At 35.3% G+C, this 18,397-nt stretch overlaps 3 protein-coding genes across 7 annotated transcripts; 1 reads left to right on the top strand and 2 right to left on the bottom strand.

Annotated features, from left to right (window-relative positions):
* Nucleotides 1-274: 274 nt before the first annotated feature.
* Nucleotides 275-6,264, bottom strand: LOC140797017 (eukaryotic translation initiation factor 5A-2). Of its 2 annotated transcripts, none has more exons than XM_073150280.1 (6): nucleotides 6,168-6,264; nucleotides 5,949-6,076; nucleotides 1,833-1,955; nucleotides 1,696-1,752; nucleotides 1,544-1,618; nucleotides 275-543 (listed from the first exon to the last, which is right to left on the bottom strand). In XM_073150280.1, exons 2-6 carry the CDS (start codon nucleotides 6,069-6,071, stop codon nucleotides 442-444), a joined length of 480 nt encoding a protein of 159 aa, XP_073006381.1. In that variant the 5' UTR covers nucleotides 6,072-6,076; nucleotides 6,168-6,264; the 3' UTR covers nucleotides 275-441. The 2 variants fall into 2 exon arrangements, with proteins under 2 accessions (XP_073006381.1, XP_073006383.1); XM_073150282.1 differs by having other exon boundaries at nucleotides 5,949-6,079; nucleotides 6,168-6,261.
* A 415-nt stretch (nucleotides 6,265-6,679) lies between these two features.
* Nucleotides 6,680-12,035, top strand: LOC140796545 (clp protease adapter protein ClpF, chloroplastic). 4 transcript variants are annotated; one of them, XR_012110465.1, is made up of 11 exons: nucleotides 6,680-6,821; nucleotides 7,319-7,708; nucleotides 7,956-8,015; nucleotides 8,113-8,204; nucleotides 8,367-8,445; nucleotides 8,574-8,667; nucleotides 9,508-9,620; nucleotides 10,483-10,528; nucleotides 11,329-11,369; nucleotides 11,443-11,665; nucleotides 11,758-12,035. XR_012110465.1 is itself a non-coding variant. In XM_073149588.1 (11 exons), the coding sequence occupies exons 2-11, from the start codon at nucleotides 7,382-7,384 to the stop codon at nucleotides 11,763-11,765; spliced, it is 999 nt and encodes a 332-aa protein (XP_073005689.1). In that variant the 5' UTR covers nucleotides 6,685-6,821; nucleotides 7,319-7,381; the 3' UTR covers nucleotides 11,766-12,035. The 4 variants fall into 4 exon arrangements, 1 of the variants encoding a protein (XP_073005689.1); XR_012110466.1 differs by having other exon boundaries at nucleotides 6,685-6,821; nucleotides 7,322-7,708; XM_073149588.1 differs by having other exon boundaries at nucleotides 6,685-6,821; nucleotides 11,443-11,581.
* Nucleotides 12,036-12,646: 611 nt separating this feature from the next.
* On the bottom strand, nucleotides 12,647-15,349 carry LOC140796067 (pentatricopeptide repeat-containing protein At3g29230). The gene is made up of 2 exons (XM_073148922.1): nucleotides 13,102-15,349; nucleotides 12,647-13,018 (listed from the first exon to the last, which is right to left on the bottom strand). The coding sequence occupies exon 1, from the start codon at nucleotides 15,225-15,227 to the stop codon at nucleotides 13,431-13,433; it is 1,797 nt and encodes a 598-aa protein (XP_073005023.1). The 5' UTR covers nucleotides 15,228-15,349; the 3' UTR covers nucleotides 12,647-13,018; nucleotides 13,102-13,430.
* Between the last annotated feature and the right edge of the window lie 3,048 nt (nucleotides 15,350-18,397).

Here is an 18,397-nt window from a genome sequence, read left to right as displayed (position 1 = left end):
GCGGGAAAAGAAGAGCATGACGGTGTGTGAAAGTGCCAACAATAAACTTCCCGACCTGGAGAAAAATGCTGAAAAGTGAAACCATCTTTGATGTAAGGTGACATATACTTACTTTCACGCAACACTAAGTAATAAACAATCAGATTAAAAGAAATGTTCAGTATCAAGCAACTAAATAACTGAGAGACGATATATGTGCCAGAAGATTCACAATAAGTGAGAATAATGCTTTCAGTCAGGTAAATCAGAGTAGAATTCAAACCAACAGGAATACTGCAATGAAGATACTCAGACCCTATAGAATGCCATTAAATAATGAGCAGTATTAGCTGCAAACCATGATACATGCAAGAAGCCACCGACATATCTTCTTAGTCTGAAAAATCTCCTATATAGGTCCCCTCACTTAGAATTCAATATGAGCTTAGAAACACAGAAAAGCTACTTAGGTCCAATATCCTTCAGAGCGCAAATTTGTTCTTCACCCATAGCCGACATCACAGATACCACCAGATCTTTCCCTTCGGCAAATCCATCCTTGATCTGCATTCAATTGTAAATCGAATGAAAAAATGTTTATTATTCTTTAAACATATCAAACAGAACTGACAAGGACTGATTTTTTTACACACCCACTTGCCTTCTTTCACAAAGTCAACAATTTACGTGTGTGAAGATTCAACATATGCACAGCACTAGTCTGCCCACAATGCAGCAAGCATGGCTTGCAAAATGAAGCAAGAGGGTAGATTAAGCATGCGCTGTTTAAATTATTGCCTCCACCTAATGGAAAACCTACAGGCTTACCTATGAGAAACTAAACATCATAATGAAGTGCAAGACAATAATTTTTTCGGCAAAAGAATCAAGTGGAAATGACCTCGTGAACTGACCACAAATAGTTAGCATTCTGTGATAAAAATTGATTATCAGCTTACTGATCTAGTAATCAATCAGTCAAGTACGTCAAGTAGAGCTCATCAAATAGTTACTAGAATTAACAGCTCAAATTCATCTAAATTCTGCAATGCCATATTTTGGGCAAGTATAGTAGATCGTAACAAGAACCACTCATTTGTGTGGTGCTACAAGTTGCTGAAGTGGTTGCAGACCCAGTACGCTGTAAAGTAGGATGCCACAGCAGAAAAGTGATGAGGAAGCAGATGAAGGAGCACAGTATGAGTTAATTTGGATTAAATAGAAGGTTATAGTCAAATAAAGATGGGAAATCATCCTACCAAGTTCAACTTCCATCACGCTTTCGTATTATTTTTGTTAACTGGCCAATTGTCAGTTTCTAACACCATTAAACATTTAAACCTCTCCAATCAATAACCTTAAACAGTCAACTACTCCTACAATATACTCCTGTTACATAACATAATTTCATACTACTATATTTGAGGTTTTTATAACAAAATATCATAGCATATGCAAGTGATATCTAAATAAGTAATAATATGGATTGCTTATTTGTCAAATTATTGCAAATTGCAGCATAAATTACAGGATAGGTGATAGGTGAAGAATATGCTTTACGAACCTGGGAAAGAAGAGAATCGTCAGTTGGGAGCCTTAGGTCATCTTTGGTATTGCCATTTTCAGTCAGCAGACTCACCTATCATATGAAACTGACATGAAACAAAGTTTAAACAAATAACCACAAAATAATAGCTGAGAGAACCTGAGACATACAAATCCATCTTCTGAAATGTCAATTAGCTGATAGTCGGTACGATTAACATGGGGAACCTGCACAATTGCAGCAAATAAATTGGTATATCCTCGTGAAATCATTAAGATAGAATAATAGAAATTTCTATCAAACTTACATCACAGTTATGGGAGGAGGGCACAATATCTTCAAGCTTTTTTGCAGTGAAAATATCTATGGCAACAAAATGGCATTTTGCATGTCCGTGCTTCCCAGTTTTGGAAGTTGAAACCTCCACAACCTACAATGTCGATTATAAAATTATAATTCAAGAATAACAAGAACCAAAACAAAGTTGAAAAAATAGTTGATCCACAACACCAGTCAAAAATTCTAAAGGTTATCAGGTTCAGTCAGCAACTTTTCCACAGAATCAACAAACGACCCAACTATATATCTAGCTTATTAAATACACCATCAAGATTTCTGAACACAAATAAAAGCAGAAAATGATTAAAATGATGAGATACATCAATAGGAACAAGCACATATCCCCGTCCACTCAAAAACTAAACTGATGCAAGGGTAGAATCCAATAATAATAAAAAAAACAAAATTATAATCGTAGTAGACAAGAATAGTTCTATCTGCAGCAAATTCACTTAACAAAAATAATGCAGAAAACCCTAAAAGTGTGTGTATCTGATTCTCTCAAAAACTGTTAGGAAAAAAATTAACCCTAGTTCGGATAATCTTAATAATGATGAATAAATTTAAAATGTAGGCTATTGTATAGCCAGTATTACTTAAAACTAATAATTAAATAACAACCAATCTAATAGCACTAATAAGTATTGAATAATAATATGATATTAAAGAAAATTAAGAATCTAGCATGTGAGGCATGAAAATCACTCCCTTAAAGGCAACAAGGGCCCTCTCGTGTAGTGATCTTCGCTGTGGTATCGCCAATGTTCAATCCAAGTCTAATTCCTCTTTTGATCCGGCAACAACATAGCTCAACAGATTAACTTGTTATTAAGTGCACCTCTAGTCAAATTCTAGATTGAGAAAAGAGAAAAGAGAAGATATCAAGAGATAGAATAGAATCTTTTAGAGATTAGAGTTAAAATCTCAAGTTGTTGTATTGTCTTTAGTCACCATAATGGCTTTAAATAGACAATGAACCACCCTCACAATCAATCTGTTGGCAAAAAAATCCTTTCGTCACGGGATCCCTTTGTTACGAAAGTTGTTACGGATGTGACTAAGTGGGGAGGTTTTCTCTCAGTTTCTATTTATGTTTGTTCTTTATTTTATTCTATAGCTAAATTTTCAAAATTCAAAATTATAAAGGGGTGAAAAACAACCAAACATAAAAATCAATGGAAATTTATAACAATCACTAACTTTTTATTGTGCATCGAAATAGGTCATTTTTGGGGTTTGAACATACCCCTAGTAATGATTGTATTAGACGAGGATCAATGACGAGCTAGTCCTTGAACCGGGTCCTTTATTGATCTAGGACTACGCGTTAATCTCTCATGTTTATTGTACGGTCTTATAAAAATATTTTCCTTTTAATCTTAATTTCTCATGGTGGAGTAGGCTTTGAACTAGGTCCGTTATCAATCAAGGACTATGTTGTAATCTCTCGTGTTTACTGTATAGTCATATAAAAAGATTTACCTTTTAAATCTTAATTTAGTCTCATCTCCCTTACTTGTTTTACTCTTTAAATTTATATATATATATATATATATCAGTACAATGTTCTACTGTTTTACAACTCTTGTCAATAAAAGGACAAAGAGCATAACGTATGTAAATTAGTGAATTGACTATATGGTTTGAAACAAACCCTCAAATAGTGGCATCTAAAATTTAATTCTGCACATCATTTAGATTTCAAAATAATGATTTTGATAAATGTCTGTATTCTAAGACAGATCATAGAGATACTTTGGTTGTGTCTTTTTATGTCGATGATATCTTGATTCTAGGATCATCTTTAAACTAATTGACGAGGTAAAAGGATATTTGTCCTTAATTTGACATGAAGGACCTAGCACAAGCTAAAATTATTCAAAGCATGAGATTAATTAGAAATGATGATTCGATGGGTACAAGTCTCACTTTTTTGTCAGAAAAATGATAGCATGATATAACTACATTGATGTTACAAGTGTAGGAACTACATTCGATGCTTCTTCAAAATGGGAAAATAATACAATTAATCCTGTAAATCAACATGCATATGCAAAATAAATAGGTGCACTTAGGTATGTAGCAAATCATGCTCGACTTGACGTTTCCTATGCTGTAGGAAGATTAAGCAAATACACAAGTAGTCCTAGTGTTCATCATTAGGCTGCTCTTACTAGAAAGTTCAAATACCTTAAGGGTGCAGTAAACTTAGTATTAGTCAACAATGGATACCCTAATATACTTGAAAGATATAGTGATACAAATTGGGTCACTGATTCTAAAAAAGTAAAATCTACCTCAGGATATGTGTTCCTATTAGGAGGCACTTTTATATCTTGGAGTTCTCATAAAGAAACTATAATAGCTAGAAGTACTGAAATCTGAGCTGATAGCTCTTGTGTATAGAAGCCAAATGGTTTAAAGACTTGTTATCTAGGTACCTTTAGTAGAGAAGCTAATACTGGCTATCTTTTATTCATAGTGACTCACAAGCTACCATAGAATTATAAGAAAATTAAAATAAAAAAGAGTTGATAGGCATGTGTAAATGAGATATATCTATCAAGAAAATGGAAGGTAATACAAATACTTTAGAATTGGTAAGATTGGAAAAGAATTTAGTGATCATGTGACTAAAGGTATTTAGAAAGAACTCAATAGTCATGTCATCGAGAGGAATGAGGCTTAAGTTCATTTGACCATTCCAACGTAAACTTGGCCTGTTTGGGGGGTCATCCATGAATAAGGTTAAGTGACTTAATTGTTGATAAATAGAAAGAAGCATCATTTGGAAGATGTCATTACTTTCCATCCCTATGATGAGGCCCTTTATAGAGAATAGATAGGATGAAGATATGTATAGCTCTTAATTTGGTATAATATAGATTTTTTTAAAAGGTGTGCGTCGCCGTGAACACCCTTTGAGAACTCACCTTAGTGAGAATAGTGGAAAAGCCGTGACTATAGGGCATAGGTAGGCCTTTAAAACTCTCATGAAGATCAAGGCAAGCGCCTAGCCAAAAAACATTAACCCGCAACGACAACTAAATGTGCTCCTCATACAATGTGTGATTGTAGAAGATCAATAATAGACCTGGTATAAGGACTAGTCCACCATAAATCATCGGTCTAATGCAATCATAACCAAGGATAGATTCAAACTCAAAAAGAACCTATTTCGATGTACAGTAAAAAGTCAAAGTTATCATTCAAAGTTTCTATTGATTTTTATGTTTAGTCATTTTTTATCCCTTTTGTGAAGAATTCCTAGATTTAAAATATAAAAATTAAAAATTTTGTTATAAAATAAAATAAAGAACGAAAAAAACATTCAAAAAAATGAAAAAAACTACCCAAGTAGTCATATCGGTAGCTTCTGCAGTGAGGAGAATTTCTGTAACAAAAAAAATTCTATTGCCAACGAGCCAATTGTGGGAGGGGATTTGTTGCCTATCTAAATCCACTATGATGACTAAAGGTAATATAACAACTTAGAGATCTTATCTCTAATCTCTATAATTCTATTCTATCTTTTGAAAATCTTTGCTATTTTCTTTTCTCAATCTTCAATTTGACTGGAGGAGCACTTAATAACAAGCTGATTGTTGTTGCCATTGGTTGAACCTTAGAGGTACCACTTCAAGAATCGCATGTTACCTTTAGAGGGGTGACTGCCACGCCTCACAGGCCAAATTCTTAATTTTCTTTAATTTCATATTGCTATTCAATATTTGCTAGATTAAATATCTATTAATGCTCTTAAATTGATTGTTCTTTAGTTAATAACTAATAAATTATTTTGCATCCTTTATATCAATTAAAGCAGCTATACAATAGCCTACATTTTTAATGTATTCATCATAGTCAAAATCATCCGAGTTAGGATTAATTATTTTCCTAACAAAAACTTGTCCACAAAATGAAGTAGAGAACTTTAAAACCAAGGAGATGCATAGCTACAGTCGAATGCCAACAAAAGCAGTAATAGCTTTTTTTTCAAGAGCAACTAGATCCCTAAAACAAGACAAATCACGCCAAAATATAGAACAAATCCGTGCAGGATCTAAATAGAGAGGAAACGAACCTTGCAGGGCCTCCCCTTGATAACGATGTATCCATTCTTCCGGATTGTCCCCGCCTGCTGCGGGTACGTCTTCGACGCTCCCGCGTCGGCCTTCGACTCGAAGTGGTGCTCCTCGTCCGACATGATCCCTTCTTCATCAAGCGATACAAAGGGATCGAGATCAAGAAATCCGACATCGAGAATTCTACGAGAACAGAAGAACTAGTTCTAAGGTCTCACCAGTTGGCGGCGACGAGGAGGAGGAGGGAGGGCAGCGGAGCTCAGAGCGGTGACTCGAATCGCCTACCAAGCTTCGAACAGAGTAAAATTCCACCGTGACGCTGAGGTTGTGGAAAAGTGGAATTTATAGATTTGCCCTAGCGTCCGGCTTTCGAGGCCGTCGGATTCGAAGGATACGTGGACGGTAGAGATCTTGTGAGGGGTCGTCGCGTTTAAACTACGCCGTCACTCGGATACTCGAGCGTGCGTTGATTAGTCGGCCATTGAAGCCCATTAAGGCCTAATAATGGGCCTTAAGCCCATGACCGTTTTGTCCTTCTGCTATTAACTAGATCAACATTTTTAGGGAGCATCTAATATAAAGTATTCCGAGAGGTATATTATATATAATTATATATACATAATTAGCTTTAGATATGTATATACGTAAATAAGAAATTTTAGAAGAGTGTACGTTAATAAAAAAAAATTTATTTATTTTTATGCATTTCCCCTCTTTTTTTTAACCGGATATCCTGTAAAAGGAGAATACTTGGTAGTCATGGGTTCAATTTTAGGGCTCCTCCTTGTCGTTAATTCCTCCCCTCAAGCTCAACCCACCACCAAAATAATAGACCATTCGCGAACAGGAGAGGGGATCTCCCTGATCTCTCCGTGAGTTCATCCCTCTAATCTTCTCTTGGTCTCTTTATGCTGGTTGGTTTACAAATTCGTAGCGAGAAATTATCAAATATTAGGAGTAATTCTTCTCTGCCGTGATCATTGGACAAGTAGCTACTGGTTCGCTTAATGGTTATTCAGGTCGTCGAGAAAGTTTGGATTTTGATATAGGTTGTGTTCACTACTATTAATACTTTGCTATAATTGTTATTTGAACACGACGTAACATTAGCTGTTAAGAACAAGATTCTTGTGTCGTAGAACTTGCGAATCTAGTGTTCTTTCGAAGTGGGTAAAGGAATATACTTCAAAGTTTTGTATCTCATTGTTTTTCGGTGAATCATTCTGAATTTCTTTATTTTTCTATTTAAAATTTTTACGTGTATCTCTTGATTTCACAAAGTTTACATTGTTCTTTCGTTTCCATTTTTAGAGGCTTGTTTTGTAACTTATCATCCTGAAATATTTGTTTTGCATGGTTGGAGATGCAGTAGTTTTCTTGTTGATTAGCCTTCTAAGAAACTGTGTAGAGAAGGATTTGGCTGTGCCAAATTATGCAAGGACTTTCTGTAAGCAGTTTAGCAGCCTCTGCAAATGGAGGAACTTGTGGAGCAGTTTCTATTTTGAGATATGATCCAAGGATTTTAAATAAGATCCATGTAAGTTCAATGATAGATGGCCCATCTTTGTGGCCTCAGAGTTTGCTGAAGTTATATGCAAGAAATGATAGCCGAACAAGGCGAATAGGCTCAAGGGTCAAAGCTACATGGCTATTTGGAGGAGATGGCAAAGACATAAATGCAAACATTGAGCGCAGCGAGGCTGCTAATGAGGACATTTTGATCTTCTTTTTCCAGTTGGACCTGGAGACCCGAATACAGGTGCTAATTCTTTTCTTCTTAATACTGTACCACTTCTGTTTGTTCCAGATGTCTGGCATAGCTTCCTGCTTTTGTATGACTGCAGTCATACGTAGAAGCATGCATACATGTTTTACATGTGGATCGGGCTTTCACTTTTATGTCTATTGCTACGATGTTGTTAAAATTGCGCTGTTTTTCTTAAAAACTCTTACTTTTTTTTCTTGCAATATGAAACCCCTTCTTGTGGTGGTTCTTGCCATACCAGTACGCCCTAAATATGGAACAATATGAAGTGGCAAAGCAGTTAAGGGACAAACTTACTGAGGTACTTGATTGTCATCACTTTCAAAACATAGGAACTCAGTGTGCAACATAAGCAACTTAGCTGATTTATTGTTCTAAAAATTTACGTTCCCTGGAAGGTTGAAACAGAGATAATTAAGCAACGGGAAGCTAAAAGGGGTTCATCAAAGAGTGAGGCCCAAGATAAAGCCATAACTATTTTACGTCTACGGTGAGTAATACTGTTAATTTCTCTATTACAAGATACAAGAATTCTTTCTTATGTTTGAGCTGAATGAAGAAGTTAATTTTCCATCCTGCTGAGATTTGTAGACTTCCAATTTTAATTCCTAATCCAAGATAAATGTAATTCATTTTGTCTCTTCTGTTGCAGCGCAGATATGCAAAAAGCTATTGAGAATGAGAATTACACTGTAGCTGCCGAGCTGCGTGATCAGATCTCTAAACTTGAAGTATGATACTGTGTTAATTGCAGATTGTTAACTTTTCCCCTAGATATCTTATGCTACACCTTGACTATCATCAACATTCTTATGTTTTTTTTGCTCGCAAAGTTGTGAGTTTAAGTGACTCTCTGTAGGCTGATTCTCTGGCTGCATCTGCGAAAGCTCTTGCTTATGAAAATGTTCAATACACATTTCGACTTGGACAGGCAGTGCAACATAAGGTATTTGGTGAGTTATCTTGCATCAGAAGTTCAGATCTTTGTCATATGACTCATATATGTGAGTCCTCTGTTTCTAGAAACTTGAAGGATATTAGGTTGTCTCATGAACTAGAGCTTCTGTGCTCCTTTTCTATTTCCTATTTGAAAATTTACTGGAAGTATATGGGTATGGCAATATCTTAGCTCAGTACACTATTTCATCTATAAGAACATATTACATTAGCATCTCTTATTGTACAGGCCTATCTCCTGTGTTTGTGGTTTTTTTATTCTTACCAAGTGTTTTTAGTATAATGCATGTTTACAACAAGTGTGCCGACCTTGTTAGTGAGTCTGGCTCTAATTGTTCTTCTGTTTGTTCAGGTCTAACTTGACAATAATCGTTTTTAACTGTGAATTGCCATCATTTTCCTAACCATTTATAACAGTGAAAGTATTTATCTGTACTTGAGCAATTATATGCTATGGAAAATTAGGAATCCAAAGTTCGGTTAATGTGTGAATAATCTCTAGGTGCTAGATTTGGCAGCGAACTGCTTTCACCCCGATGTATGAAAGAGTCACCTGTGTAACAACTGTATGATTAGTCTGCTGACAAATGCTTCCTCATGGAAATGTTGCTAGCTGAGGAATCAATTGTCTGTCGAAATTACTTTACTATGAAGGTCATGCTCTGCACTTGTTTCTTTGTGGAAATTCGTTCTTAATTTTGGAGCCTACTTGACTTCCTTGAAGTGTCATTCTCTTAAAATGCAGCACCATAGATGTTGAGTTTTTTTTCTGTATAATTACTACATGTAATAATCATGGACGTTCTTTTACTGTTTCTGTAATTTTGCTTTTGAAGGCTATCGAGCTGTAATTTGTGGCATGGATCCTGTGTGTTGTGAATCTAGTTCATGGATGGAGATAACTCATGTGGATAGGTTGGCCCAAGGTCCAAATCAGCCATTTTATCAGGTATATGTTGCCGCTAACAAGCAAGCTTTCTATCTCGCTGAAAGTAAGTTAATGGTATGGAATGTAATTACTCTAATAAGGACATGGAACATCAGCATGCAATTGCAAATCGATGGTTGGAATAACTGAATTATACTCCAACTAGCCATACTATCATTTCCTGATTGGTCCATCCTTCTTTGAAACTTTTGTATTTTGATAGTGGATGCAAAATGTGTCTTATTCTTTCTTGCAGTACCTCAACAAGTAATGGGATTCAAAGGCAGCAGTATCTCAAGGAACTTAAACGTGATTAAAAGTGATGCATCCTCTTTGAGTCCCAATACACATATATGTCCCAATAATTATTGCACTGGCCACGAAGCCATTACCTTTATTTTGTTTCTTGTACCATGTTCTATCTGTGAACATTAGCCTCTCTGCAAAGACTAGCAGTGGACATCAGCTTGGAATACTTGAAAATTCATTAGAATTCTCAAATGATATGCTTAGATTATAAAATCCCATGCATAGATGTTCTGGTTAGGGCTGCCAAGGTTGTTAGAAGATCTTAAATAAACTAATAAGCAGGTGTTATTTTCATGAGATTATTGCGCCTACAGATGGCTTGATTCTTGAGTACCTTTTATTTTCAAAGAATGCATTTGAAATTTTTTCCATGATTCTGTATTTTTGCCATGCCCAAGAAATTTCACTCTCTTGATCTGCATTTTCTGTATAGATAATTATCTCCAAGAGTATACATGTAATATTCTAGTTCTTTTGAACATATAGAGGTCGATTTTCATTTTCAGCTGCTTTGTAGCTCTTTTATGGGCATGAACATTTGTAACAAACTATAATGCTGTGATGAATTTTTCAGGTCTTGGTTGATGTCCATGTAGACCCAAACCTCCTAGTTGCATATGGTAATATGCATTTTCTTCAGCAGATAAATTCCAAGTGATTGAATATTCTGTCTTCATTTTGCACCAACATCTTCCCAAGACTAAATCAAGAGTGCCATAGCTTCAGTTTAGATGTAGATTTCTAAAAATTTTCTTAATAACATGTGTGCATGGAGTTTCTATCTTAGGATATTGGTTTATCTTCAATGAAATTCAGATTATCCTGTTCATAATCTTTTACTCTGTTGATCTTGATCTGTTATTGATCCAGTGAGGAGGCCTCTTAAGCACTGCTTTTGCTATGTATTTTCATATGCACACGTTAAGTTTGTGAGGTTGGACTTATTGAGAAATGGAGAATTCATCAGTCAATGGATCAAGAGAACTTTTTATCCACTGTTCAGAAACCAGAGTTTCTAATGGTGCATGTTACAAAGAGCTCAAGAATTTACCTTCCACACCATGACTGGGAGCATCAGATTACTTGTATAGACTAAGAACAGTTTTGTAATTAATTTCTGGCTTTTGCGTGCATAGTTTTAGTTGAGACATGGCACCCTTGCTACCTCTCTCTTTTCCTTGAGAAAACATGTTGCAAACGATAAATGATTTGCTTAACTAGAAAGAAGAAAAAAGGCAAAAGAAAAACAAAAGACCTTCATTGTAGCAGCTATCATAATAAGTTGGCACTCTTATAGTTGGAGGCACTAATATTCAGATAGAAGTGTATAATAAGTTCTGGAAAAATCTTGATTGTAATTTTCTTTTTTGTTGTGATTATTTCTTGCCTATATCACTAATATACAAATATTATCTATCAGTTGCAGAGGAAAATCTTATAGCAAGTGAAGAACCAGATATGGTGAGTTCTGCCCATCTAGGATCTTCTTCACTCAGTTTAGACTTAACCTAGCTTGATTCTGTTGAAATTGCAGGCGAGATTTGATCATCCATACGTCTCATTCCTATTTTACGGCGTGGACACAGCTGGGGACTTCATCCCTATCAAGCAGCTTCGGGAGAAATACAACAGGCCTCGTCATGAAGTTCCTGTTGACAAAAATGATGAGGATGGTAATTAATTAGCTAAAGATTTGGTTCACATGCTTCTGTGCAGTTTGTAGTATCATGATCTATGAGCCTATAACTGCCCTAAATGTAAGTCATAACATGTTGCAGGAACAGTAACATTTTTTCATAAACTACAATAGTTAAGTAAATAATATTTGCGTCGTTCATTTTGTTTACAGGGTCTTGAGAAATCGTAATGGTGAGATATGGGTTTCTTCGGGGGGTGGCTATAAACATTTTGCGATACAAGCAAGAGGATGGTTATAAGTTCTTGTGTAATCTTTTACCAATTAGCTGGTTAGAGTAACTTGTATTGTATATGTATTCCACTTAGAGTGGATTCAGTCATCTTGGAAATTGGTAATATTTTGTAGCACTGTTTATGAAATGTGATATTTGTCTGGAAATATTAAGATCCTAACTGGGTTAATTAATTGGTTGCATGAAGTTAGTTTAAGGGACCTTGTTGCATTTTACATCAATGGTTCTTGCATATGCTCTTCTGGCATAGTACAAAATTTTGGGAGTAAATGAGCGAGGTTAAGATGCAAATAGAATGCCAAATTTTGGAGTGTCAAATTTTGTCATAGACCGACCGGGCCGGGGAGAAAAGGTAGAAGAGTGACAAATAGAACTGTTTGGGGAGATGGATCCCTCCTGGCAAAGGAATTAGAGGTAATCCTTCTGCAGGATTGGCCGGGTCAAATGGAACCTCTATTGTACTAGCTAGCTGGCTTTCAGCTCCTTAATAAAAAATAAAAAAATCTAGAAAGTCTAAAATTTTTTATGCCAATTACTCTGCCTACAGAAGTTATTTACAAAGTGGGTTGATTTCAGTGTTCACTAGCTAATGTAGGAGTAAATCAAAGCAATCTTGCCTGCTTCTATAATCAAAGCATAAAATTCAACCAATGCTCATAAGGTCTTTCTCAGCTGCTCTCAGCTAGCTAAGAAGAAAGGGGAAAACAAGAAGCTTAGATGAATTAAAGAGTAGCTAACTGTATCACCCAATGGTTGTTCTCAAGGGGGAAAAAATTATGGACAATCAAACAGTACAACAAGATCAAATGCTAAAAATTAAAATGACTATATATATTCATGTCAGCAAGTTCGCATTGTACATATATCTGCACTAAACATTATTTCCTAGATATCAAATATGTAAGCAGGTCAAATAGGAAGATTTATCCAATTTATAGGCCAAACAGACCTTTCTAAGTATGAAGCAATAAGCACTGAGCATTAATATGAATACTTTCTTTTCTTACATAAGAAGCTGCTTCTTTTAATTTCATCAGCATAATGATCATTCTGTACTTGCTTGGTTCATTCTTTTTGCTGTGTCACACAAGTAAATTGAGCAATGCCCCAGCATTTGGCACTGCTGCTGACTCTGAGTTTGGTTTCCATGAGATAGCACTTTGACCTCAACCACATTTCCTACAGAAGTAGCCAAATCATATGTACCCCCTCTTCTTAATCTAGGAAGGAATTAAATAAGAAGGAAAAAGTAGCTTTGTTACCATCAGCTTCTAAAGTTCCCATGGAGTGGCGAAGATGCAAAATCTGTACACCTGAAATCAACCATGAGCAGTGCCTCACTTTAGTCGCTTTCATCTCTTTACATTCAAGATTAACGTTCCGTGGAACATGCTACATGATCAATTTGCAAGAAGCATTGTCAGTGCAGTGAATCCACATTTGTTGTGAAACCATAGTGCAATGCACTTGCTCAGAAGCACTCTTACAAAGGCAATGCAGCGAATCAGTGGCATTTTCTTCAACCCAAAGGTATGGTCTTTTTGACCGTTATCGTTCACTAGATTCCATTACAGGAACTTGCATAGAGACCTTATGGATAAGCCCTAGGAACATATCCAACTTGCTTAAGATGCTTCCCCAGCCTATTAAGCATCTCGATAATCCTATCAGATTGTGGATGAGTTCTATCTCCAACAGTAAACTCATGGACTATGTCACCGAGCTCAATCCAACTGGACCCTGCTAGCTTCTGCACCCCAGTGTTCTTCATCTGACTCCTTGCCTTAGCAACGCCTTCCCAGCAGCCGGCAGCTGCATAGATATTCGACAGGATGGCATAGTTTCCAGCATCCGATGGTTCCAACCTGATCAGCTCATTGACTGCTTCTTCTGCTAGAGCTACATTATTATGCACTCTGCATGCACCTAAAAGAGAACCCCATATAATAGCATTGGGTTCCCATGGCATGATCCTGGTTAGGTCGAAGGCCTCCTTTAAAAGGCCTCCTCGCCCAAGAAGGTCAATCATGCATCCATAATGCTCAACCTGTGGAACAATGCCATAGTCCCTCTCCATACTAGCAAAGAACTGACGAGCCTCTTCAATGAGCCCCTCATGTGTGCAAGCACATAGAATACCGATGAACGTCACACCATCAGGTCTGATTCCTTCTCTCTTCATTCGAAGAAAGACATCCAATGCCTTCTTTCCATGTCCATGGACAGCAAGTCCCTGAATTATAGAGTTCCAAGATATTAAATCCTTGTTGACCACTCCTTCAAAAACACTCCATGCCAAATCAATGCACCCACATTTTGAGTACATATCAATTAGTGCATTGCACACATTTGCAGTATACATTAGCTTACTCTGCCCAAGATAAATATGAATCCTCCGACCCAGAGCAAGCAAACCAGATTCTGCACAACCTGCTAATATGCTCACTATGGTAGCAACATCAGGTTCGAATCCAGATTCAACCATCTGATCAAACAAGCTAGAAGCTTCTTTTGCATGTCCTTTCTCAGCGTACCCCGAAACCATTATGGTCCAAGAGACCAAGTTCTTCACCGGCATCTTATTGAATAACAGTCTGGCCATCTCCATGTCACCCTTCTTGCAGTAGCCCGAGACCATGGATGACCATGAAACAACATTTCTCTCGGGCATCCTCTCAAACAACTCAAAAGCCACATCCATTTCACCAGCCTTCACATGGCCATCCAGCAAAGTATTCCAAGTTACAGTATCCCTCTCAGGCATTTCGTCAAACATCCGGCGTGCCTCTTGCACCTCTCCAATCCTAACTAACCCAGCTATCATAGAATTCCAAGAGACAATATCTTTCTCAGTCATTCCGTCAAATACCTTCTTAGCAGAAGCAATTCCCACATCTCCAGATTTAGAATAGGAATCAATTAGCGAGTTGGGCACGAAGATATCGGATAAATAACCCAACTTTACGACATGGGTATGAATCATCTCGACTTGGGTAACCGCAAATTGTCCGCAGCAAGCCTTTAGGAGGAAAGAATATGTGAAACTATCAGGAAAGAACCCATTTTTCTGCATGTCGAAGAAGGCCGAGAAGGCTAGGGATGAAAGGGAGTTGTGGGTACATGCCCGGATGACGGTATTGTACAAAAGCGTGTTGGGTTGTGGGATTTGATTGAAAACAGTGAGCGCGGGAAGGATTTGGCGGCAGAGAGAGTAGGACGAGATCAACTTAGGGGCGACGAAGGGGTCGCGGTGGAGATTGGATTTGAAGACTTGGGCTTGGATTTGCTTGAGGTGGTCGAGATTGGAGCACCTGTGGAGATCGGAGAGATGGAGTTCGAAGCGTCTACGGTGGGAAGTCCATTGCGGGCAGCGGATTGATGTGTGCATTAGAGAGCTCCCTTTGCTCGCAGCCAAGGAGTTCTCCACTTCGCCAAGAGAGAAAGACAGAGAATCGAGAGGGAAGGAATTGAGAGATTGAAAAAGAAACAGTGGTATCTGTCTCGCTTGAACTCAGTCCGACCCGAAAAGATTCCTTTTACTGAACCCGAAATTTTAGAAGTCAAAAACTAAGATATAATTTTAGAACTACTCGTTTTTGACACATCTAGGCCTTATTTGATTTGATTTAAGAACTTTTATTTAGTTCGAAAACTCTTAAACTAATTTAGTAATTAATTTTTTTATATATATAATTAAATTTATTTTTAAAAAATTAAGACTAACTAATTAAATTCGAAGCTTAGCCTAAAATCAATGAAAATATCTCACCCCTAATATATTAATGAAAAACAATAAAATAATCATTTTACTTGCAATTTTGCTCACTTTCTTTCCTTTATAATAAGAGTAAATATAGCGTTTAAAATTAACCATGTGACATTCAATTTCTTTTTTCTAAAGAAAATTTTAACAAATAATTAATAAAAAGAATATTTAAAAATAATAATAATTAAATAGATTAATATGTCACCGCTTATTTATTTTTCTATGACATTTTAATCCACTTAACTATCTAATATATCTCACCTCTCTTCGTTGTAATAAAAAATATTAAAGTTAATAAAAATAAATATCTAAAGTTAATCACATGACCATTATATTACATTCTTTTAACAAAAAAACTAAATAGACAACTATCAGAAGATTTATTCGAGAGGTGTTACATGGCTAAAGAGGTGACGACGTGGCACCATTATGAAAAATGAGCGATGGTTTTTTATTTTTATTTTTTGATAACAAAAATGAGCAATTATTAGAGGTTCTAGCTGCAATTATTCATAGAAGACATCGAAATTTGTGGCATTCTAATTAAATCATAAACTTCTATTTATTAATAATTTGGATGTCTCAATCATCGAGATGAAATGTCTGCTCTAGATCACCTTCCAGTGAGACAAGAAGAAGACTTGCCCAAAAAAAGAGTTAGATAGGAAGAAGGAAAAGGAGAGCTCTCAACCCAATTGTGAGACTTTAAGAATTCTTTTCTTTTTGGCCAAAATTTTATTTTCAAACTAATTGCTGTAAATTAAAAGAGCTATTTTGGTCCTTCTAATTAAAAGAAATATTACAATAGATTTTAATGACATCACTAGATAATTAGAGTTTAGATTTTGGCCAAATCAATACTAAATTATATTTTTCCCAAAAATATATTTTGAAAAGTTCTGAGTAGCTTAGATTCTGAGGCTTGATGAAGATTGAATGTAGAAAGATACGCACCCTTAGCTAACATTGTGTTAGACGTAATCAATTGATCGTCTTTTGACATTTGAATTTGAAAATAATAACCTCTCGCTCTCAGCTGAGCTTTGAATTTTGAATCCTAATTTATTTTGACAAGAATCAACCTAAGATTCACTACTATTCTCAATCGCATCGTCACCGTCACTTTCGCCATTTTTATTTTGAGGTTGAGAGTTTAAAAATAAAATTAGATTAGAAGTAATAGCACTTAGTCTTCATCGTTAATTATCATCACCATCATCATTACCATTACCGTATCATTATTATTAATTAATCTGAGGTTCAAAGTTTGAAAATAAGATGAATGCCATTATTGGATCAAGAGTAAGACAGTGGAATTTTGGGGGAGGAAAAATATATCAGTGGCACCTATTATATAACTCAAAAATATTCTGGAAGTTTTAGAGTTGAGTAGTTCTCAAACTCTAGAAGAGAGACTATGATAGAGTACAATTCAAACGTACAAATATCTGCCCTTATATATTAAAATATCACCAGAATTATATATTTTTATAATATAACATTATTTGCATAGTAGCTGTATATATTATATTAATTTCTACTTTATTAAAATATTGATCGAACGTGCAATCTGTTTAAAAGAAAAAAAATGTAAAATTTACATTTGACACCCTATTTTTCACATATTTATAATTTGCACCTTATATTTTAAATATTCCGTAGTTTATTATATATTTCTAGAACTTAAGAACGTTAATCAATCTCTAAAATTAAATTAAATACAATAAAAATGTTACTAAAATACTTGTACCCAATCTAGACTCATCTTCTCTGTAATCTAAAACATAATAATCATTGATCAATAATAAAGTGTCAAATAAATGAAATCTAAGACTAGAAATTGAAACGGTTTTATCCAATTAATTACGTAAATATTTAATAGAACTTAGGGGTATAATTATAAATATTAAAAATGTTGGGCGTAAAGATAAAGGTGTTAAATGTAAGTTTCTGAAGAAATAAAATAGCATGTTGCGGCTCTTCTAGAAGGCAGTAGCACGTAAGCGGGTTCGGTGCAGGGCATTCTGGTCATTTTCGGTAAATTATTAGGGTCAAATCAAGGCTGCCGACAAATTTTTTCTTTTCTAACAACATTATGGAAAATTACTAATTTGGGACCTGGTCCGTTGATGCAAACTTTATAAAATTATTTTATGTGATTTTTAACTCGCAGAGAAATAGTCTCTATGATTCTATTTGATCTCTCGTGTACCCAGAATAATTTTTAGAAAGTTAGAAATAGTAACAAGACTAGACGAGATGGTAATATCTTCTTGATATACTTGTTGAATAATTAGATCAACCCTCTTGAAAAGTATATCACAACAAACTCAAGTCGTACACTCTATTTATTTATAATTTAACTTAGTATCACTTTATCTCAATATACTATAAAAGCGTAAGCTATAACAAAATTTATCTGTTAACTTTTTATGAGTTAAAACTCATGTAACAAACACATGAACAGTATAGATTTGAACTAATACCGTGAAAATATTTTATTAAGTATTTTTATTTTTAAATACTCTTAGTATGACTTAATTGATGATATTTTTATAATTTCTTAGAATAGTTAACTTAATTCAGGTATTTAGTTAAGTTTAACTAATAGATTTAAGAGGAATATATTTTTTACACATATCTGCTGTCAATTTATAAATATTAAAAATATAGAGGGTAAAACATAATTTTGTGGACAGTTAGGGTGTTATATGCAAATTTCTGTAAAATTTATTATATATTAATCACAATGTAACCGAAAAATTTATTGTTGCGAGCTTTGTGCTTGCAAG

Source organism: Typha latifolia, chromosome 10, assembly GCF_019914945.1.
Source record: "Typha latifolia isolate L0001 chromosome 10, TyphaL0001v2, whole genome shotgun sequence".
NCBI classification, from domain to species: Eukaryota; Viridiplantae; Streptophyta; class Magnoliopsida; order Poales; family Typhaceae; genus Typha; species Typha latifolia.
This window is presented reverse-complemented; position numbering and strand designations above follow the sequence as displayed.

Coding starts and splice junctions, on each gene's coding strand:
- LOC140797017 (XM_073150280.1), bottom strand. CDS start 6,071: ATGTCGGACGAGGAGCACCACTTCGAGTCGAAGGCCGACGCGGGAGCG. Junction 1,753..1,832: donor CCTCCTCCCATAACTGTGAT/GTAAGTTTGATA, acceptor GCAATTGTGCAG/GTTCCCCATGTTAATCGTAC. Junction 544..1,543: donor ACGATTCTCTTCTTTCCCAG/GTTCGTAAAGCA, acceptor AATTGAATGCAG/ATCAAGGATGGATTTGCCGA.
- LOC140796545 (XM_073149588.1), top strand. CDS start 7,382: ATGCAAGGACTTTCTGTAAGCAGTTTAGCAGCCTCTGCAAATGGAGGA. Junction 9,621..10,482: donor CAAATCAGCCATTTTATCAG/GTATATGTTGCC, acceptor TGAATTTTTCAG/GTCTTGGTTGATGTCCATGT. Junction 10,529..11,328: donor AAACCTCCTAGTTGCATATG/GTAATATGCATT, acceptor ATTATCTATCAG/TTGCAGAGGAAAATCTTATA.
- LOC140796067 (XM_073148922.1), bottom strand. CDS start 15,227: ATGCACACATCAATCCGCTGCCCGCAATGGACTTCCCACCGTAGACGC.